Here is a 23,838-nt window from a genome sequence, read left to right as displayed (position 1 = left end):
GCGGCGCATGCGCAGAGCCGCCGCAGGTGACGGTTGGCAGCGGCAGGAGCCGAGCGTCCCTGGGGAGGCGAGGCGCGCGCTGCGGCCGTTGTCGCCATGTCGACGGCGGGGAGCTTGCTGGAGAAGCCGCAGATGATCGCGCACACGCAGCAGAGCCTCAGCTACACCGTCTTCGACTGCAAGTGGGTGCCGTGCAGCGCCCGCTTCGTCTGCCTGGGCAGCCTCGCGCGCGGCACTGGCGTCCTCCAGCTGTACGAGCTGCAGAGCGGCCGCCTCCGCCTCCTCCGCGAAGTGAGTGCCGAGGCCACCGGCACGCCCGCACCGCGATCTGCGCTGACCACCAGGCACTCCACTGAAAGGATGTGTGCGTGCCTACACGTGTCTCTGTGTGTGTGCCAACACGTGTGTATGCATGCGTGCACGTGTGCGTGTGTTGTAGCCTACACGTGTGTGTATCCATGCGTGCACGCGTGTGTTCTAACCTGCGTGTGTGTGCGCGCCTACACGTGTGTGTGTGTCCCACTCTTCCTATGCCAAAGCAAATGCGTAAGGCGGCTTCTGAATACCATATAAAAGTGGTACAATACATAAAACAAAGTGGTATCAAGAAAAGTGAAGCCATTGGGACAGCAGCTGAGGAGACCACAGCAGTTTGGAAGAGACAGAAGGGCGCAGTCCTGTTCAACTTTCTAGTGCCAGCGCAACCCCAAAATGTTCTCTTACTTTAAGGGGGCCACTGTGATTGCTCTTCCATCTCAGGGGGCAGCACATGCCCCATTGGCACAGCTGCATCAGTGCTGGAAAGTTGGATAGGACTGGGCCCACAGACAGCAGTATGCACAACCCTGTCTTTCAAGCCAGTGCTTGAGGCATCCCCCAGTTCCATCACTCATGGCGTACAAAGGATCCCCTGCCTTTGGGGTTTTGTCTCATAGTAAGCCTTGGGATAATTAGGCTCAGCTGAAATGGAACACAGAAATGGGGCAATGCCCGCCTTGCCCATCCTGGCAGTGGAAATGTATTGGACAACATATCATGTGAAGATGATCACCTCTGGGGTAGTATAACTGTTTGGTTAGGAGATTGTCAACCCTGCTGTCCTCTGAAACAAACAACCAACTCTGCTGTATCATCACTGTCATCAGTATAGTGCTATCAGTATAATATCACACTTTACATAAAGGTGGGTCCCTTCCCCAAAGAACTTAATCTTGAAGTTGACACAAGAAACATAACAAAAGGAGATAAGGGGGTGGAAGCTGAATAAACAGGAAGCATATGCAGTTTTCAGTAATACATACTTAACTTGGGGGCATAATTGTATGCATTTCCCCAAAAGTGAGTTCCATGGAGTTCAATGGAACTTACTCCCAGGAAAGCGTGCATAGGATTGGAACCTTAATTATAACATAGAATGAGCACAAAATCTGACCATAAATGAGTTTGATGTTTTAGGATTCAAGTCAACAACCAGAAAGATAGGTGGTCTGTTGCTTCAAAAACAACAGAGGGTCTTGTTGTAGCACCCTAAGGGCTAGCACATTTATTTCAGCATAAGTTTCTGCAGGTTGCATAAGTCCACTTTATCAGATTCATAAACTAAAATCCTCTGTAGGTAGAAAACATACGTGGAGTTAAATTAGTTTGGAAGAGCAGGGGTTAAATGAGGGTAGCTTTTCCAGTTCTTTTCCAACTAGAATAAGATAATCTTATTCTAAAATAAATCTTCCAGAATGCACACCTTTTAGTCAGGCAAAGAACAAAGAAGAATTGTAGCTCCCTAATGTATGGGCACAGAATATTTAGTGGTGTGTTACTTTTTTAACTAGATTAACAGTGTGGTCTTGTATGTGTATTCAGAAGTGTTCATTGGGGTGAACTCTCAAGAAAGTAGGCATAGCAATGCAGCCTAAAGCCTGCTAACTGGGTAAGAGGCACTCTTTCAGTGGGTGGTCCTCTTTTTATCAGGGGGAGAGTAACTAGGCCGCCTCACCCCAGCAGTGTCTTTTCTGGTGGCTGTCTGCTGGTGTTCTTTTGCATCTTTTTAGATTGTGAGCCCTTTTGGTACAGGGAGCCATGAATTATTTGATTTTTCTCTAAACCACTTTGTGAACTTTAGGTTGAAAAGCAGTATATAAATACTGTTAACAATAATAATTAATAAACTAGATTAGCCATTTGTATATTCTGCCATATGAGAAATTTACCACAGTTTAGATGCAGATGTGTGGCAACATGGACATCATCTCTTTGAAAATTGGGATTTTGAAGCTCATGTCTAGTGGCAACCTTCAGTTTTCCTTTCTGTAAATGAGGGCATAATCCATTTGGCCGGGAAATAGTAGTAGTTTGTATGTTTTGCTTCTACAGCTAGTACTACAGAGCATACAAATAGATGTATCCTGTAGACTGAGCTTAGTGATTTACTTCCAGTTAAGTGTGGTTTGGGTTGCTCAACTATCTCAGGTTGGGCCAGCAATACCAGAATGAACTTTAGTTTGACGAATGGAAAGAGGCTGCAAGTTGTAGCATGACATGGTTTCAAACCCACTAATGTATCCTGAAATGAAGTATCTAAACTCCTGAGACTAAAGTACTGTACAAAAAGCCTGTAGAGATGAATAAAGGAGCATAGCTATTAAAACAGTTTTAAAATGGTGGCTAATTTCAGTAGTAACCTTTAATTAAGAAGATTGATTGTCAGTGCACTGAAAACACGTAGGCCTATCCAGAATAGGAATCAAGCAAGAAGAGAAACATGCATGTGTTGGTATGAATTCCTTTCAGCCCCATAATGTTTGTTCTGCCCAGCATTTGGTAAGCCAGCATTCAGAAGTCAAGCATTGTTTAGATATGAATAATGATGGGGAATGCCACGCTGGTCACCATGGTGATGGCTATTATCTTTGCTTGTATGCACTGCACTTTGCTTCCCACGGACCGTTGGTTGCGGTAGCTATGGCAGTCCAGAACACAACACATTGACCTTGTATAGCATTAAGAACTGAGTTGAAGGCTTTTCTGTTAAACTGATTGACTTAATGTGACAGGCCAACTAATCTTGAGAACTTGGTAATAAAAAAATTATGTTCTACCGCCATAAGAATGAATGTATTTGGACCTGCTTTCTAGTGACAAGCACTTCATTTACAGTACAGATTTAAACGGAGTTTTCTATAATCTGATTTTAGTCATACAGATCTACTGGAAACATAACTAGTATATAAAGCACTAGTTCCATATAAATGGGACAGTTTACCATATCAAAATATGAAGGGAAAGGGGCAAATATTGGAGGCAAGATGCAAGAGGTAGCTAGTTAGTATAACCTTTTTTCTTTGAAGTTTTTCCTTACAGCCCAAAAGTTAGAATTAAAAAATAATAATTCATTGAACTCATTGCAATTTACTTTTGAGTAACGTGTTTAGGACTGGGTCCTTAATGCAGTATAGGAACTGCCAGCTAAAAACAAATCTAAAACATTGTGAATCAATTACATTAGTTCCTTGTGAGAAAGCCAGTGATCTGTAGACCTAAGAAATACATATACCTATTGACTTGTTGGCTTTTAAAGGGGTGCAATGTATCATATGTTCCAAGTGGTAGGATTCAGAGAACACCCTTTACTTCCTCTGCTTTGTGTTTTGTAAACCATGAGGGATGGCTAGCTGATACACCCTAACTCATAGATAAACTGAAGAGATGGAAGGCAATGACTGATTTAAAATTAGCATAGTAAAATCAAATCTGCTTCATGTTTGCCTGTAGACAAATTTTGTAAACTAAAATGTGATCTACCATTATTCCTAATAATGTCTGTTTTGTGGGTGTCTTAAGGTCTAAGTTTCTTTAAAACATGTTAGCAGTAAATCCTTATACATTTTATAGTTCAACTTAAAAAATTAAACTTTAAATAAGTCTTTCCCATCACTTGACTCTGAAAGAACTTATGTATATTGGATGTGGGTAGATGCATATAAATGCAGCCCTGCTACCAAAAAAACAAATGTTTTTCTTCTTTCCAGATTGAAAAGTCAAAATCTCTTAAATGTGGAACCTTTGGTGCTTCCTCTTTGCAACAACGATATCTAGCTACAGGAGACTTTGGTGGAAACTTAAATATATGGTAAGAAAACTAGATTTACAAATATTGAGCAAAGCTCTGTTTCACTGTCCCCCTTATTCTTATACTCCCTGAAGATTCAGAATTAAAACATGATCAGATAATCAATTCATATAACAGTTTTAGATTGTAATCCTAAACACACTCCTCTGGAAGTAAGACCCATTGATCAGTTTTAGTTGCATATTTTTTTTAAAACTGGAAACACTTTGCATTTTTTGAATGCAAAGTGTTCTTTGCATTCAAAAATTACTAAAGAGAACTTTAGAAAGTTTTTTTTGTCTCTTAATAGTCTTCTCATCTCAGAGAAAGGTGACCTTCTCACCTAGAGTAAAGAGTCTTTTCACCTCAAAATCAAACACATGAATCTGTATATGATGTTAAGAACATGCTTCTGATTTACAGCACAACTGTCCTGATATGGTAAACAGATAGCATTATTTTTACAAATCTTTCCTCTGAGTTCATCCTTCTACCAACAATTAACACATAGTTATCTCTGGAATTGGGACTGTCAGAAGTGGGCATAATGTCTCAAGATAAGACAATGAGAAGTTGAGTAATTGTAAGTAAAAATGATGAAACTTAGAAAGAAAAGGTTTTGCAAAGAAAGAGCTCAATAACTGTTCATTTCTATAACTTCTTGTCACTTTTTATCTTGTGTCAGAATTTTTTCAAATGGCGTTGCAGATTTTATTGATAATAACTGCTGTGTGTGAGTGAATAGGAGCTAGTGTGTTTTTAAGCACTGTGTGGCGTGTGTCTCTAATTTTGTGGATCAGAACTATGAATGAGCACAGAATAATTTTCTCTTTCTGTTTAGGAATTTGGAAGCTCCAGAAATCCCAGTGTACTCTGCAAAAGGACATGAAGAAATAATAAATAGTATTGATGGTGTTGGTGGCTTAGGAATTGGGGAAGGAGCCCCAGAAATTGTGACAGGAAGTCGTGATGGTGAGTTAGTCCTATTGCACTTTTGTTCATTGGGTTAAAAAGGAGATGGGTCAGGATAAGTCTAAGGTTCCTAGGGTGGCTGTTCTTCTACTTTCTGAGTGGTGAGCTTTCCATAATAAATTCTTCTTGAAGGAATCTGACCTTTAAAGGATGACTCTCAATCCAAGAGAGAAAATACTGACTTCAGAATTTATTTGATCAAACTTAAATATTATTCACAGTTTGGAATTGAAGCTATGGGGTGTTACATATTCCACTAAAAAGTAAGATACTGATTTTATCTCTGTTCCTGCTCTTGTGGTTCTGATGATATGAGAATTTTGTTCTGAATTGTCCAGTTTCACAGTAATCCTCAAAGTAACTTTTGTTATCTTTTCTGGAATGCTTTTCTTGTTCTTAATCTTATGCTATCTGTGAATATGGAATGGGAAATGTCACATAGTGATGTGTTCCACAGTTGAATAGCTTCCTTCCCTGAATGCCAGTGTTTAATCTGGACACCTTCAGCATTTGCAGCATGTAGCATGTAAGGTTTCAATCGCAGGCAAAGCAAATTAATCTCTTTACTGTGGCTGATCTAACACATTGATAGCGACATCTTAAAAATTGACAGCAACATCTTAACAAGTGATACTTGAAACTGAATAGAATTTTTTCAAAATGTCTTGGAGTTTTAGATGTTGTAGAAGTACTTAGAAATACTTATTACAGATACAGAAACTTATTTTCACTATTAAAAGGCCATAATATGACATTTTTAACACTTGTTGGAGAATTTAGAATGTACAGGCATATCTTATGCATGATTACTCAGAAAAGCATTGCAGTGAGCTCACTGGTTTCCTAGAAGCAATCTCTCACTTTGAATACTGCAATATTCTCCTCTCTGGTCTTTTGCAGGCGCACAACAGTCCCTTCACCTCCATCTAGTGTTCTCTTGGTAAAATCATTTACCTCTCTCGTTGCTCTGATCACATCATACTCCTCCTTAAGTCCCTGCCCTAGGTTTCTGCCCTGTCCTGGATCCAGCACAAGTTCCTGGTCTACTTGCAAAACCCTCTCTTCCATCTCTGCTGTCGTGTTCTGCTACATTTCTGCTGAGGTCTTTGTTCTTCTGGCTGCATGATGCTATCCTCAGCTACCTGAAGGTCTCTTGCTCTTTCTGATAACTCCAATCCTTCTCTCTTGCTTTCACTTATGCCTGGAAATTCCGGTGAGATCACCTGAGGAATGCCCCCATTGCGCTTCCTTCCAGTTCCTCTTCAAAACCCATTTTCTGCTTGAAGCCTTTAGCACTATTCCCTTATTCCTTTACCTAGGGCAGTGGTTCTCACACGTTTAGCACCGGTACCCACTTTTTAGATTGAGAATCTGTCAGGACCCACCGGAAGTGATGTCATGGCTGGAAGTGACATCATCAAGCAGGAAAAATGTTAACAATCCTAGGCTGCAATCCTACAGACGCTTACCCAGGAGTAAGTTCCATTTACTGTCATTAAGAGAATATACATAGTAGCTTGTTAAAGTACAGAACTATAACATTTCCCCAAATGCAGTCACTTACCAGGGGAGCATCAAGTCTAATGTATTAAAAATAAGATCTTGAAATGAATGGGGACCCACCTGAAATTGGATCGCGAACCACCTAGTGGGTCCTGACCCACAGTTTGAGAAACACTGACCTTGGGATTAGGTATATATGAAATGACAGCATATCCCTATGTCATGAAATGAGTATTCTTTCCTATCTTCCCTGATACTATTCCCCTTCTTTCCTCTGTTGTGTCCCTTGTGTTTTGTTTTAAGTTATGAGCCTCAAGGCAAGGCACCTGTCTTCTGCAGTAAAGCATCATGTGTATTGATGGCATTACATGAATAATAAGTAAAAACAAGTGCTGATAGAAATGCAGCTGTAATTTATTGCCTTTATGGAAGCCTTCTTAGCTTAAAATAAGATTAAAATCTCTGTTTCTAAACTAGAATACTTGTGTGTAGACACAGAGGGTGAGGAGGTGGTGGGCAGGTAGCTTAGGAGAGAGTCTACTCCTGCAGAAAAATATCTGGGAATTAAAGTGTATTCCATGAGCCCCTCTCAATCCTCAGTATTGCCACAGGTGAAGGTTTATGACATTTATACCCCATCTTTCTAAGCTGCTCACGGTGACAAACTAAATGCTACCCTTACCTATTTTGATCTCACAATAAGACCGTGAAGTAGGTTAGTGAGATAATGAGAGATTGTGACTGACCCAAGGTCAGCCAGGCATGTTAATGGAAATTAGAGATTTGAACGGGAGTGTTTCTGCTAGCAGTCTAACCACTACAGCATTCTGACTCTCAGTAAAGTTATTTTTCCCATGCCTACAGGGACTATCCTAAGAGGCAAATTGTTTTGGAACATTAGATATTATAGAAATGCTAACAGAAGCACATATTCACTAGCTCTTGGTTTACTGGGGTTTAGAACTGTGTGATCTGGTCCAAGACAAGCCCTCACTGCTTGGCACCATGTCACCAAATGTTTTCAAGATGCAGCACTGACCGGTCTAGCGCTCACTTGCCTGACAGTTCCTGAGTTGCTGAGCAGGAGGTCTTTGGAAAGGCTGGCATTGCTGTGGGTACTGTCTGCCAGTGGGGGGTTCGTGGAGACGGGGAGGAAGTGGAAGGCAGTATTCCCACTAAGGGATCTACACTGCTGTGCAGATACCTTCTCTTGCTATGTGGTAGCTCCTTGGTGTTTCTGGTGATGACAAGAAACATTATTATTGGACTCCCAGGAACCCCAAGCTTCGCAGAGTTAATCTTCAGTGGAGTTTGAGCTGCACAGCTTAAAGAGAACAGTGGTGGGAGGTATTGATGAATAGGTGTGGATATGAGAGAACACGTGGGCATGCATAAACGTGTGGAGGAAGAGCAAAATAATGAAAATCTCTGCTCTTTTCTCCTGCTCCCTCCACCATGCAAATAGCTTTAATGCCAGAGGTGTGGTTTGATGCTGCCAACAAATCCAGTTCCATAATCCTATCAATAATTTTGGGAGCACAGCTGATGAGTGCAGCAGTGGGAGAGTGGTGTTGATGTGCTAGCATTTTGCCTCATGTCTGTGCACACCAGAAAAAGGGACAAGTGGCTTTGGTAGGGGCTGGACAAAGAAGTGGGTGACAGCAGTGATGTGACCTTTATACTATCCTGCCAGCTATGAGAGCAGTCTCAGAGCCACTATGCCTTAGTTTTAGGCAGGTAAGTGGGTTTGTGGGAACGTTTTAAACATCAGATGCATGAAACTGTATGGCTGTATCCTATTTGGCAAGGACAAAATGTTACTTTAGTACAGATCAGTGAAAAATTTTTGTTACTTGTATTTTTATAGTACAGATTTTGACAAATGAGATATACATAAATTAATAACTACCGTAGTTTAAGAAAAATAAACATCCCATGTAAATCCACATCCCATTGAAGTCAGTGGTATAATATCACTTGTTTTTCATAGATTTGGAATTGCACCCAGATGTTAGAGCAGAGCAAGTTAAGCCATTTCTGCCCCAGTGTTGCATATATGCAACAGAGACCAAATGTGTACACCTGTGGACTGGGCAAAAATGGGTTAACTATTTACATATGTTTGAAGACTTAAAAAGAAAAAATCTTGCTGTCCTGATTTTTGCTTTCAGGTCATACCAGGCTTTTATTCAAGCCAGCTGATTTACAAGCCATAAAGAAACCTTTCTTATGTAAGATTTTCTGAATCTGTTACTGTTGGTATCACTCAGCTTTAAAGGGATATTAAATGAGAACCAGACATCTTGTTTTATTTAAGAAATTTATAACTTTCCTTTCCTTTGCCAGGACAAATGCCCAAGGCAGCTTACAAGTCCCACAAAAAATAACAATGAAACTTACAATAAATAAAACAATAAATATAACAATAAGTAAAAGCATTAGTAAACTCAGTTGTGGGGCCTCATTTTAGATGATAAAAATAAATAATATTTTTGAAATTTTCCCAGAGAGGAAGTATTTGGAAAAGCTTGTAGCTCCAAATGCCAATTAAAAAAAAAAAAATCCCTCTCTACACTTACTGCCACTCTTGGATTTTTCTGAGCAAACAGTTTGGTAACAGCAGTACTGGTTAGCTTTTTTCCATTCTAGATTCCTTAGCTGCCATTTGATATGGCTACAAGTATACTGCAATCAGATCTACATAAGCTGTATGTTCTATTTTGAGTCTCACATGGAACAAGGTTTTCACATAAGTCATTAAGGGACTGTAGCAAATTGATATCTGCAAATGTGAGGATGTAAGAAGAGAAACATAAAACAAGACCATTGCAAACATCCCTGTGCGATATATAAATGTATGGTATTGGTACTCCTATCTTTTGAATGAAGATAGCAATTTCCAAGTACAGATAACTATTATTTTATCTAATTTCTATTTCATTTAGCTTTGTCATTCCTTCAGTGAAACTCCACAAACTGTGTCCATCACATTGTGAAAACATGGGAAAATGTTTCTTCTGTTGTGTATTTGCAATACATTAAGCAGGAATAGCAGCCAATGCAATATAAAGAATGTTTTCTGAAAATTAAGTTAAAGGTCCTGATGTGGAAGTATAAATGCTGCAAACCATTTTATCAGTAACAGAATAATTCTGTATCAACTATTGCAGGAACTGTGAAGGTGTGGGATCCCAGACAAAAGGAAATTCCAGTTGCCAATATGGAACCAGCACAAGGAGAGAGTAAGAGGGACTGCTGGACAGTAGCATTTGGTAAGTTCTCTATTAATTAATCAATCAATCCTTAATGAGGCAACTCCTGTGATGGAACTTTCTTGCTCTCATCACTTCAGTTTCTGGGTACCATAGCGCTGGATGTTAGGAACTCTGCTTACTTGCCATTAAAAACAGGTGAGAACGATCAGGTTAAACAAAGTATAAGAAGGGGAGGGAGTAAAAGTTCTGATCAAAATCCAGTTTTCTTGTTTTAGGAAACTAACTCCTAACTGCTGCCTTTTTCTCAGATCCTCTCCAGTGTTCAGTTGCCTTTGTCGAAAGCACCACGTCAGTGCCATTGTTCTTTGGCAGAGAATAGAATAGCCAAATTTTACATTAAGTTATATAGAAAGAATGGAGTTGGCATGAAATCTTCCAGCAGTTGCATTTTCCTTTTGCTAAACATTGGCTTCTCTTTTGGGGTCTGAGTAATGACCCTCAGATGATATATCTCTTTTCCAGAATTATGTATAAGTATAAATGCACATCTTTATAATATTGTTGATGCATAAATGTAGATTTGCTGTAAGAATGTTTTGTCCTATGGTGCCATATGTCATTTATCATATGGTTCTCTAAGCAGTGACTTTTTTCTTATCTAGGCAATGCATATAATCAAGAAGAGCGTGTTGTATGCGCTGGCTATGACAATGGAGACATTAAGTTGTTTGACCTTAAGAACATGTCTTTACGATGGGAGACAAACATTAAGAATGGGGTAATGTTTCACAATAACATGCTTGCATTTTAATCTGTCTGTTTAGTAAAATAGAAGAGAGAGATGCTTCCAGTTATACTCATTGAGAAATTGTATATACTGTTTTTGCAAGAGTTCTGAATTAGTCCTGTTGATGAGTTCTGCCTTTTGCCCATGGGTAAAGATCATACTCCTTTCTAAACAGTGAGATGTTGGGGAGAGGATCATAAACCTTTTTCTTATTGCAACAAAGTTTCTATATGAGGAAAGGAAAGTTTCCATATATCCTGAAAACCTGGTACTATATGCTTTTTAAAAAATTTATTATTATTAATTTCCAAAAACAAATATAAACACACACACACACACTTCACTACATAAACAAAAAAGGGTGCAGGAAATCATATATTATTATTACATATCACTAAAATTAATAATCATTACATATCTCCTAATCAATTTCCTCTTCTAAATTTACCTCTTAATATCATTTTTCATTCGTCATTCGTCTGTCATATCATATCAAATATAATGTATATATATAATACAATCATCTAAATGCCCTGTCATATATTTCTAAAACTTCATTCTCAACCAAGCATAAAAGGGTCCTGGTACTATATGCTTTTTGAAATGACATTGAAGGACATGTTTATGGTAAGGCAATCATGTAAATAATCTCAGAAAGAACAGTGAGTAGTCTTTACTGTACAAAAGCTGCAATTCTAAACAGTGTTTGGTGTGTGTGCAGCTGGTTCCACATGACCAGGGGGTTTTGATGTTGGGGTTCCTGTTTTTTGAATAGGAGTCTATTCAAAGCTGCTTTTGATGCTATGAGGAATTTCAGAACCAGATTGTGGTATGGCATAGAAGGGAAAAGTCAAAAATTCCTTAGGACATGCTGAAGCCATTGCATACTCCTAAAGCAGGGGTGCTCAATAAGTTGATCCCGATCTACCAGTCGATCGCCAGGCAAAATGAGTTGATCGAAGGCTTCTCTCCCGTCCACGCATCCGTGGGAGTGAAGCATCCCTGGGAGTGAGTAGTCCTGGAGTGAGTAGTCTACTGGGGCTGACTCGTGAGTAGTCCTGGAGAGGAGCCGCTGGCAGGCTTCTCTCCCGTCCACACATCCCTGGGAGTGAGCCCCGTTGACTCTCCTGGGGATGACTTACCTTTCCCCTGTTTTTGCACTAGTATGTATGGAGATCCCCCCCCCCCCAACTTCCATCTGTTGGTTCTGTGTGCAAAGGGTTTTGCACTGGTCTTGCTGTGATGCCTATATAGAGATCTTCCCTCCCCCACACCTTTCCCTTGTTTTTGCACTGGTCTGTATAGAGATCTGCTCCCCCCCCCCACACTTGTATTGGAATCGAGGAAGATCTGGTGGGGAGGTAGATGTGGTGTCAGCAGTGGCCCCTTTAAGGGTAAGGCCTGGGCATCCAGCAGAGTGTGCTGCACAGCTGCAGCCACTTGAAGGCAATAGGGCCCTCAGGGATATAAGAGCACCTGAGGCAGGAAGGGCTCCACTTATTTATGCGAGTCAGCCTTTTCCTACATGAAGATCTTTAAGTCCAAGTACCACCATGACTGATGAACATTTGGAAGTGTGCTTGAAGCTGGCTGTCAGCAGCTACTGTCCGGGCTATGCATCCTTGGCTGATTCACTTCAGTGCAAGTCATCAAAGTAAACTCAAGTAATTTCAAAAAATGTTTATAGTTAATTATGTTGTGTTGTGCAATATTGGCTCATGCGGTTATGCAAGGTACACCAACATACGTTGTACACATAAATGTTATATGTTATGATGGTGCGAACATTGTAAAAAAACCCTGGTAGATCTCCGGACCATGCTGGGTTTCAAAGTAGCTCTCAGGCCAAAAAAGTGTGAGCACCCCTGTCCTAAAGCATCTTCTTTGGCTCCTAGCTATTGAATTTAATAGGCTTAAGTATGTCTAACTCTCCATTGAATTGGACTGGAAACCTGCAGTTTTAAGTATACGACCTTGTTTAGGACTGCACCTGTGAAATGTTACAGTTCAGTTGAAATAGAGTATTTGCTTTACATTTCTAGGTTTGCAGTGTTGAATTTGACAGGAAAGATATAAATATGAACAAACTGGTAGCTACTTCACTTGAAGGAAAGTTTCATGTTTTTGACATGAGAACTCAGCATCCAACGAAAGGTTTTGCTTCACTCTCAGAAAAGGTACGGTATAAAACGTAAATTGTTCAAAGTTATGATGGGAGTTTCAGTCTTGTTACAGGCCGCAGGGAAGAGGCATAGTAAAAGTACTTGTGAAACACCTGCAGCTGGGACATCTGTCTTTAGACAGACTAGCTATCCCAGACATCAGAGAATTTCTCAGAAGCCACAACTACATGTGGTTGAGGGATAATGGCATTTCAAACAAAGTCTTTTTTGGCTGCTGAACCTGCAGGGGATCTTCTGGGGAGTTGTCTAAAGATAGGGAAAATAGACACAAAACAGGGTGTTCATCCCAGGAAGTCTCTCATTTCACATCACACTTTGAAAAATTTCAGAAGCAGAAAGAGAGGTTCTCACTGCTTCTTACTATCTCTGTAGGCTAGTATGGTGAGAAACAGGCTCTTTTCCTTTCTTCCAAGTACTTTATATGTGCCTGAGAACTGTACAGAAATGTACAGTCTGTCTTTCCAACTCAGCACATAATGACACCATCCTGCCTCTCACCTCTCCATGGTAAGTGGAGAACTCAGTAGGGAGTTATTAGATTAATTTATTTCTGACTTTTGTATATATTAGGCTCACAAAGCCACCATGTGGCAAGTTCGGCACCTTCCGCAGAACAGAGACATCTTTGTGACTAGTGGAGGCGCTGGAAACCTTCATCTTTGGAAATAGTAAGTGTCTACTCTTGTGTCAAAAGTGACCCTTTTTTGAATGGTCCAAACTCTGAACATTAAATTACAATAGCAGTGGAAATATAGGTAATTTATTCTGTCAAAGGAAAATTTGTTGTTAGAGGCAAACTTTCATGTTAGAACTGGCTTAACATGCATCTGCAACTTACATTGATTTGTCTATGGTTATTTATTTAAACTTCTGGCAGCAATGTGTATTGCTCAGAGCTACCACTATTAATGGAAAAAGACTTTTTCTAAAACTGCACTATTGTATTTAATGTTTTTCCACAATGAATGAGTCACCACTTGAAAATGTTGCTGTCTGTGCAACTGATATAAATATTTCCTGGGTGGCTTAAATCTCAGACATAAAATCCCGTACAGCAATGAAATAGTACAATACTAGAACAGCAAACTGAAAGCACTAATAAAGATTTAAAGGCCTGGGGAAATAACGAGCTACATTTTTGGTACCAAAAATGACATCAGAGTTGGTGCCAGGTGAGCTTTCCTGAGAGAGTGTTCCACAAATGGGATGCCCATTCATAGTGTTTCACAGATCACCTTGACTGATGCTTCACCCCCCACTTCTTCAGTGCTTACTTCCATAAGCCTACTAACCTAGCCACAGTTTCTCCCTCCCATACTTTAAGTGTAACTAGAATAGTGTTTGGAATTTAGAGAAAGTACCAGCTTCTTCCAGTTTGGGAGAGGGCTAGATACATAGATCCCTCCTGGCTCCAGCAGTTCCTCTGTGTTTTGTCTCAGGTCAGCTGCTATTTTAAAAGGCCTTTTATACCCCTAAATCTTAGAACTACATATCCTTTCTAATCTCAGCTGAGACAAAGACAGGTGAAAAGGATTTGTCCCTTTCAAATGGCTGTAGCTTGACTACTGCACATTATTTTTATTAGACAAATTAGGGTGTTGAATCTGTACATACTGAAATTTACCATTTTACTTTTCTACTCAACTTTGAATTAAAAAGCTTATAAGCATATGTTTATAACCTATATCCCATAATTCCAGAGAGAATCTATCTAGAATCCTCAGGAGATTTAGCTTTTTCCCATTTTTTCCAAAGGAGAACCAGCATTCTACAATTGCTAGAGGACTGGGTTTGGATGTGGAAAGACCAGACTAAAATTCTTGTTCAGATATAAAACACATAGAGTGGGCTTGTGCTAAATTCAGATGTAAAGCTAAAACAACAAGCAGGCATGAGCCTCCTTCAATTTCTCCTTTCTCTGTACATTGGGAAGAGATTAGAACATTGTACTCCTGGTTTCTGACACATTATAATATGCTATTGTGTCCAAACATGACAAATTTGCCATCATACCATATTTGCCATCATACAATATGTTTTCTGGTTCTGATAGAACAGCAAACTGTGGCTTCCCTCACTTAGAGTAGGGATGGAAGTTTCTAATCTCCTCCTCTTGTGTAGTATGGAAAAAGGTGGTATAGAAGGAGGAAGTGCATGAAATTGAGACCTGTGCCTGCTCATTCTCATAACACTAAAACATTGCTTGTGGTTGGATCTGAATGCAGCTACTATCTGTTGATCTAACCCACCTCAGAAGATTCATTTTGAAGCTAGATGCTCCTTGAAAGAAGAGAAAGTGCAATATGGTGTTGGATATAGAAAATGTACATGGTATTTTTTCAGATGGGCTTTGCTTGCTTTTATTTTCAGTGAGTATCCTGCAGAACGCTCCAAGAAGGATTCAGAGAACACCGAAATGGGAGTAGCAGGTTCAGTTAGCCTTTTGCAGAACGTGACATTGTCAACACAGCCAATTTCTAGCCTGGATTGGAGCCCTGACAAAAGGGGACTTTGTGTCTGTAGTTCATTTGACCAGACTGTGAGAGTACTCATTGTCACAAAACTGAACAAAGTTTGACAGAGGATGTTTTACAAACACTTTCACGTGGATTTTTGAGCAAAGGCCTTTTCAAAGTTTAATTGTATGATTTTATGGCAGGGCAACAAAATGTGAATAAAGTTATCTAGGGCTTTTTTGTACCTCCTAGAAATGTAAGATTCCTTTTCATAAAATGTGCCTTCTGTTTTAGCACATTCCGTTTAGCACATGCAGACCTGTTTACTGTTTGATACACTTGAGTTAAAAGCACCTTACATTCATGGAATTTGTGACCCTTATTACATGGTTTTATTATGTATATTTTATTTGTCTGTTCCCACAGGACTATTATATAGTAGTCTTATGATATCTCAAAAAACAGACTTTAGAATAAGCACGTTTTGTGCTTTAATATGCTTCATTTTGTTAGTATGTTTGTCAGTATGGCCTGAATTGCACTTACTTTCTACATTTAAAAACATAATAACTGTGTTTAATTGAATGAAGGTATACTAGTGATTTTTTTCTGTTACAACTTGTTTAAAATAGTTTATAAAGCTACAGGAATGGAATAATACATGTGCATTTTTTTTTATACCCCTGGAACCGAAACATTGATTTCTACCTGTGTCACGTCTGCTTTTAAAAAAATCTTTGGTCAAATTTGTTCAATTGAAAGTGAGTTTCTAATCATGTTATCTTGAAAATGTGATTGCATCACAAGGGTTCAAAGGTAGAAAATCTTATGTATGTTATGATGAATTTATTTTTAAAAAATTATATCCTGCCTTTTAGCAATATGCTATTACCATGAGCACGAAGACTCATGTAGTGATGATATGTTTCCAAAGACATACATACTAAATATCCATTGGCCGTGCCAATCTCTAAGAAGGGGCAGTCAGAGTGTGATCCAAGTAGGCACTTCAAGAGATGAAGCTTTGTGGAACTACAGCAGGGTTTTGAGAGGAGGACCCAATGCAAAATCCCAGTGTTCTGGTAGTTTCAATTGTATTGGCTCAACAAAAAACTACATTCCTGACCTGAATAGCCAGTGCTTAATCTAGGATGGTCCTTATGGCTTAGGGCCCAATCCTATCCAATTTTCCAGTGCCAGTGCAGCTGTGCCAATGGGGCGTACACTGCATCATGGGGTGGGAGGACAGAAGTAGAAGCCTCCTGAAGGTATGGGAACATTTGTTCCCTTATCTCAGGGCTGAATTGCAGCTGCACAGGTGCTGGAAAGGATTGAGCCCTTAGTCTCCTGACAAAAGAACTTGATTGACTTGGGGTTGATTGATAGGTTTCCAGAGCCTAACAGGAGACTAGGATGTTAGTTCAGAGAACAAAGAGCTGTAGGTCTTCAACAGAGAAATCTTGTTTAAGTTAAGGCACTCCTAGGCTCCCACTCAAGATTGTGACAACAGGAACCCATTCATTCTTTGAGATAAAACAATCAAGGGACCATGCATATGGAATTAAATTCCATTCATAGAGAAAGGAGATTATTTGCCTTCAAAGTGAGAAGGCTGCTCCTTTCTTTTCCCTTAGTCTTTGGCCAAGACTTGGTTCTGATTCGGTCAGACTTCCATGGCAGGTCATGCCAGAGGAAAAGCAAAGGGGCAACATGACAGCTAACAGTAAAAACCATTTTGAATCAAAGACTTGGATTCAGTGGTTGGATACACCCAAGGCTTGGACATTCTGAGACTACTTCCTTTTAAGCGACAGGTTCTTGTGTCATACCACAAATTGCCTATAAATCTTCAAGTTTGAAAAGCAGGTCATGATATGGCATGATGATCTGTCCACGCAAAAGGGAGAAGTCAAAAGTTTCTACCGGACATGCCCAAACAGCTTCTTTGAATCCAAGTGTAACTATGAAGCAACTCTAACAGAGTTCCTGTTTCTGAGGCAGCATTCACTCGGCGGTAGGGCCCACAAATGTGCCTTATGGCACGTTTGCAACAATGCACCCCAGCGGTAAACTGGCGAGCACTGTTCAGGATTGGGCCCAGTGTTATTAGTTACTTAAGGAATATCTGTAGTTGTAATACATTAGTCATTGTGAAACATTGCCATTTGAAAGGGGGAAAAAACCAACACAGAACAGAAGTAATTAATAGTATTTCCAGTGCTAAACTATTAAAATTATTGGATAATCTGTATTTAATAAATTGCTGACATGATAAAGTAACTGGGGAAAGAGATCCTTAACAAAGTTGTAAATCTATCCTTTTTGACTAAGGTATCTAGAGAGATTAATGGCCTGAGACATATTTGATATGAAATGAAGTATAAGGCTTGAAATGTTAGTTTTATGAGTGATTTCAGGATTTATCAATGGACAGTGCAGTAAATGAGCATCATTTATTCTTTATTCCCTATGAAGTAACAAAATGTTATCCCCTGTCCTCTAGTGGAAAAGTGTGCACATTGCAGAGAATGAAGCCAGCTATAAAACAAGGCTTGTTCTGAAAGATAAGCATTGGAATGCTTATCCAAACAAACAAACAAAACCTCTTAAGGAATTATATCACATTCAAATTCAAATACTACTGCAGAAGTCCAGAATGATTCCAAATGTATTTACTTTCTGTGTTATTGATGTATTTGACTACCATATTATTGATGAGAGGTTATCATTGTGTCTTGTTCAGTGACTTCAATATAAGAATGTGCTTTATACAGCACACAGGAAGTTATGCAGCTTTTATGTAACTGCAGGAAAGAATGCAGCACAAAGGTTTTAGGGTGACGTTGCTCCTCTTCATTTTGCATAAGTGGCTTACAAATCTGCTATTCTAAACATGAAAGGAGACTTGCTCCAGTGAATATGAGCTTAACTTATATTTGCCTGGCCCATAGGTGCACAAATTGGTCCCTGTTGTGTATATACAATGTTGGGCAGAAATGGCTTAACTGCCTTTATCTGTAAGTGCTATTGCCATCTAGCTTCTTTTAAATCACTGTGTCTCAAACTGTAGAATGAGGCTTCCCCTTTGCATGGCACAGGATACCTGAAGGAAGATGCACAAAGATACAACTTTAAGATTGCAATCTTATGTATACTTACCTGGGGTAAGCCCCATTGAACACAGAACAACTTACTTATGAATAATCATGCAAAGGATTGCCCTGAAAGGCAGGTAGGACATCTCCCCATCTGTCAAGTTTTGTGCTGGGTGAATTTCCCACACACTTGTCCACACTGGATTTGTAGTGTTCCTAAAGAGTTCCATCAGCCCAACCTGATTTGGGATGAATGTTATCTGTACGGTTTTATACCGCGAGCAGAAACTATCTCCTTCCTCTTGGAATACCAATACTGGATTAGTAATCCAATTCACAGATTTTTGCTTGCAGCAGCAGCAATCTGCTTGCAACTGAGTATGAATATTGTACAGGGCACAGATGGAGTTTGCTTGTCGAGAGACCAAGATAAAGGAAGTCCAAAAGGGAGACCCAAATTCAGAAAGTAGAAAAAACCATTTTAAGCCCATCACATTTACGGCGAAAAAGGGTGGTGCAGTATTCACATTAATAAGCAACACTGAAGTGTCAAAATAAATGGAGCTAGTTCAAGTTGCAACTGGAGCTTAGCATTGAAGCCTACCCTGTGAGACCACCTTGACCTTGGCTATGAACAATTGCTTGAAGACAGAAGCAATAAAGAAAAATGGTAAAATGTGTTGTAGCAGATCTACCACCATAAAGAAGAGTCGCAAATGGATCCCCAAGGATGATCGTGGGTGCGGAGAACTACTTGCTGCCACTTAGTACTTCAATAGCAACACTCCTGCCAATAAAGCAATTTTCAGCTGCTATAAGTTATAGCCATTCAATTTCTTCAGGAACAAGTATGGATTGTGTGACTACTGGTGAGGTAATTTACAGCAGAGCAGCTACTAAATCATGCCTTGGCATTTTTCATTCCAATAAAGTTGTCTAATTGAAAAAGTCCATATTGATAATCTGACAGGAAGAACTTGGTCTTAATAGTGAATTTTGAATTATTTTGTTTGCAGTTCTTAAATCCAGACACTAAAGCTGTTTATCCTTTTAAGAGAGCACATCTTCCCTGGATTTAGAGTGCTCAGATGTTCTCTTGGTTCAAGCAGAATGTGTTTCTAACCTACAACTCAGGTTGTCACATGAACCAGATGCTTTCTGTCACTGAAACAAGAATAGCACCATTTGATCACCTTTATGTGCTGGGAGGAAGCCTAATTTTGTCACTGCCATAACAAGCACTAGTTCCCCTTTTGTGAAAGTAGGATTTGCCATATATTCATATTCTTTGACATGAAATCAGCCAGAGTTTGTGTTGGTACAAAAGGCCTATTGTCTTTTTATCCAAATCCAGTGGTTGAGTTAACAGGCTTTATTTCCAAAATATGGGAGAGTTGCCTTCCCCTCCACCCTTTTTTGCTTTCTTTGTCAAAGCAGTCCTGTGTTTATTGCAACTATCTCATACCCTTCAGAAGCTGGTTCACATCTACAAGAAAGACCCTAAACTCCCTTCTTTAAATTTTCCCAACTACGGACCCTTGGGGTTCCTACATCATATACCCTATCCCCTCCCCTTTGCTAGCTCTATGGTGGAGAGTTCTGTAGGGCTCAAAAGTTGCCTATGATGCTTCATTACTTTTGATTGTTCCTAACAAATTATTATCCAACTTTGGATTGTAGATTGTTCATCTAATGGACCAATACAGCCACCTACATACTTAAGAATGTGAACATCAATCAAGAGTATTTGCTAATCATTGTTCTTTGAGCTGATAATTTGTTTCCTATGAACTCAGATATGTAATTTTAATATGTACCTAAAAAGCTGACTCATATACACCAAACCAGGATATAAACTGATGCTACAAAGATAGAAAGTATTCATTTGCTTTTATTTCACAATGAATTGCTTTGATTAAGGCTCACCAAGCGCTATATATAAGTAACACCTGGTTCCGGCCTCTCTTTATGCAACATTGAAGAAACTCTACAGTCTGCATCTCATTTTCATGAAGTTGAACTTTTAAGAAACTGGTTGGAGGCCTCTCACCCAGACTCTGAAGATCCATTGTCAACATGCCATAAAATCATTCTCTCAAGCAGGAGTCCTCTATATTTGCCTCATTTAATCTGGCCCCACTTCTCTGGGTCCAACAGTTCTTTGGTGCAGTGAAATACGTCAGATGAAGATTTTTCCCTCACTGACCACACTACAAAAAGTTAAACCTGATAACTTTGGAGTGCCAAACTCATACACTTGCATGCACACATATAAACACTGAATTGTTTTTTTTAAACTTGTATATTGCACATATGCATACAAAAACTGCACACATATTCTCCAGGAGTTTCACTTCTCAGTTCAGCATGCCCAAGTAAGTGGGAGAATGGAAGTCCAGCAACCAACTACATTCCTCTTCCTCCATTCAGCACTGATGAGTAGCAATTCAACACCTAAAGTTTTTCTTACCATGGAGGAGCAGTGATGGATAAAGCCTTAGCCCAGTGGTTCCCAAACATTTTCAACTGGCAGCTCCCTTGACCTACTGGGCCATTGGCTGTGGCTCCCCATTAGGGCTACTCCCCTATACATTGTATTGGGTGCCAGGTTATACATTGTATAAGGTGATGATGTTTCCTTGACTCCCAAGAGGAGCTGTAGTTCACAGTTTGGGAAACACTGCCTTAGCTCTTTGATTTCTTTCATGCAGATTGGTCCTATGTAGGTGTCCTATCACACCCCAAAAAGTTAGAACCCTGGTTATAGAACAAGCTGCTACAACTTCTAGATGAAAAGAGAAACAGGTATTAGCATACTTTTCTGCGTTGATCTTTGTAGCTTACTGAATAGTCGGTTTGGCTTTTTTATGTGCTCTTGCAGGTTATCCCATGTCCAGGTACATGTCTGAGAAGCAACTTCAGCATGCTTCATATTAGAATACTTCATGCAGACTTGTCAATAATGTAGAGACCACGCTATACTTGCTCGTGTTAGATCACAAGGGATGAGAAAAGCTCAGCAGGCTGGTGAGATATATTGCCAATAAAATGTAATCAGCACTGAATATATCGCATGTACTGTAGTTACACATCCCTAGAGTCCTATTCGTACAGATTAGTATGTGTGAAGCCTAGTGTTTGAATGAGCATAACAAGGCTTCTGAAAGGAAGTAAAGTTTCTTCTGTTTTAAATTTTGGCTATTAGCACTGTAAAAGGGAAGTCTGAGCAGAATATTTTAAGCCTCTGGTCAGGAACTATTTTGTAAAAGAGATTATTTGAGAAAGGGATCAGGGCTCCAGTCCCAGACTTCTGGGACCTACAACCAATACCACTACTATCACCATCAATCACCATCAATCATCTGTGTCCTTTTGCTTTGAGTTGGTGACTATGAAAACAGCAGATGACTTCTACCCCCAGTGGCCACTAATTGCTAATCCTTATTTTAAAGAGAACAAGGCAATTCTAAAAAGAAAGTAAGGGGCACAGCAACATTGGCTTGGAACAAGCAGAGGAAAACAAATAATAAGCATGGGCATTGCACATTTCAAGGATGCAAAATGCTTCATGTGCATTGGTATTCTTCAAATTACCAGTAACGCAGCTTCAGGTGAGGGGCTGAGACATGTGCAGCCCCATCTTGTGCACTTTGACACTGGAATAAATCTTGCTGAATTCAATGGCGTTCACTCCAAAAGTAGACACAGAATTGCAGCCTTATGGCTGAGATGATACTTGAATTGGGGGCTTCACTGCTCACACTCAGAGCCAGTACAGTACTGTAAATCTCTCACAGCATAACAGTTTTCAATGGACTCTCATCCTATTTGCTTCTGATGTTGAACATCTACTGATGTTAAAAGTAGAATTCGCTGTTACAAAAGTTTGCTTATCTAGCCAGCTTTTCCATGTAAACTGGATACTGTGACCCAACCCAGGGCCACTCCACATCCTGTAATTTAACCTAAGTGAGATATAGGAGATCCCTTTTGATATGTATTAGCTATCTTTATCTCAAAGTTGATCTCAGTTTTTCTATCCACTTAAAGAATTTAAAAGCTTTAATCAGAACGCACCGCACCGTATATTCTCAGGGGAAGAAAACCAACCCTACAGCTAAATTGTTTGTTCTCCTCTTTTGTTTACTTTTGCATTTATATTTTGATGAGAAACACTCTTTTGTAAAAGGAGGGGGATCGTGGGTAGATAAGGGATAATTCTAATATGATTAAAGAAAGGAAACAGACATTTGACTCAAAGGTGAATGCAAGGTCACCCAGGCAGAGAGTTTTCCACCCAACACAATACCATGTATGTCGACTCAGAAGTAAGTCCTATTGCATTCAATTGGGCTTACTCCTAGGAAAGTGTGTATAGGATCACAGCCTAAGATATATGTATGTCAATGAATATAATACAGCAATTCGTCTCTACCACATACACTAGAGGGCCTACCCAGCACAATGTTCTCGCTCTTGCAGATCTTCCAAGTTCATCTGCTGTTGCTACCCTTTGCCCTTCTTTCCTCTCTTATCTTGGTTCTTATGCCTCTCTTTCCACCTGAAATAATCTCCATCTGCCTGGTTGTGATCCTCCAGTACAGTGACTGAGGGCACAATCCTAACCAACTTTCCAGCACTGGCATAGTTGTGCCAGTGGGGCATGTGCTGCATCCTGCCCTTGGGGGGCAGTCCTGGAGGCCTCCTCAATGTAAGGCAATGTTTGTTTCCTTACCTCAGAGCTGCATTGCCCTTATTTCAGTGCTGGAAAGTTGGTTTAGGATTGCGGCCTGAGACAATTACCGTAGATACTCAGGTATAGTACGTGAAATTTTTGCCAAGTAATCAAGCTCCAGTTCTCACTTTGCCTGATCTCCAGGTCAATCAGAGGGCAGAGCCCTTCAACTCTGAACAGTTTGTTTCTCAGCTGAGCTGTTGCTCAGCTCAGGCAGGCATCTCCTTAGATGCTATCCTTACTTTCCAGGGACATTCCAGCCAAAGTTAACCTTTTCTTCTCCTTCCTTCTGCTGCAGCCTGGTTCTGGTTCTGCTTGGCAAATGCTTGCAAAGCAGGTCTGTTTTTTGAAACACCAGGATGGGACCCTCCTTCCCAGGCTACAATTCAGTGCACCATTACTATAATAACACCCATGGAAAGCAGTGGGTCTACTTCTGAGTAAAAAGGGTTGCAAATATCTCATCTCTCTGCTGTGAATTGAATTGCACACTCCCAGTTATGTGTTATATGCTGTATGTAGAGCTTCTGGCTTAACACACCAGACTCCTTAAAGGTGTCTTTGATTCATGGTTCTCCTCATGTCCACCTTAAGGTGGATTTGATTCATGGATCTCCTGCAGTCGTTCCCAACCTTTTTCACTTGCATATCCCTTGGCAGCCCATTTCCATAAATTGTACCCTTCATATTAGCAAAATGTTTGTAATAATACAAGCCCTCATCTCCTCTATATGAAAGCCCAGACTTCATGTATTCATCACATATTTTCACATCTTTTCATCTGTTT

The 23,838-nt window shown here is 39.9% G+C and overlaps 1 protein-coding gene across 1 annotated transcript; it reads left to right on the top strand.

Moving 5' to 3' along the window:
• Positions 1-17: 17 nt before the first annotated feature.
• Positions 18-15,881, top strand: DNAAF10 (dynein axonemal assembly factor 10). Its single transcript, XM_066640299.1, has 8 exons — positions 18-291; positions 4,026-4,126; positions 4,947-5,077; positions 9,751-9,852; positions 10,458-10,573; positions 12,625-12,759; positions 13,336-13,433; positions 15,136-15,881. Exons 1-8 carry the CDS (start codon positions 97-99, stop codon positions 15,341-15,343), a joined length of 1,086 nt encoding a protein of 361 aa, XP_066496396.1. The 5' UTR covers positions 18-96; the 3' UTR covers positions 15,344-15,881.
• The last annotated feature ends 7,957 nt before the right edge of the window (positions 15,882-23,838 follow it).

Source organism: Tiliqua scincoides, chromosome 1 (genome assembly GCF_035046505.1).
Source record: "Tiliqua scincoides isolate rTilSci1 chromosome 1, rTilSci1.hap2, whole genome shotgun sequence".
NCBI lineage: Eukaryota > Metazoa > Chordata > Lepidosauria > Squamata > Scincidae > Tiliqua > Tiliqua scincoides.
The sequence above is the reverse complement of the archived record's forward strand: the minus strand, read 5'-3'. Positions and strand labels throughout refer to the sequence as shown.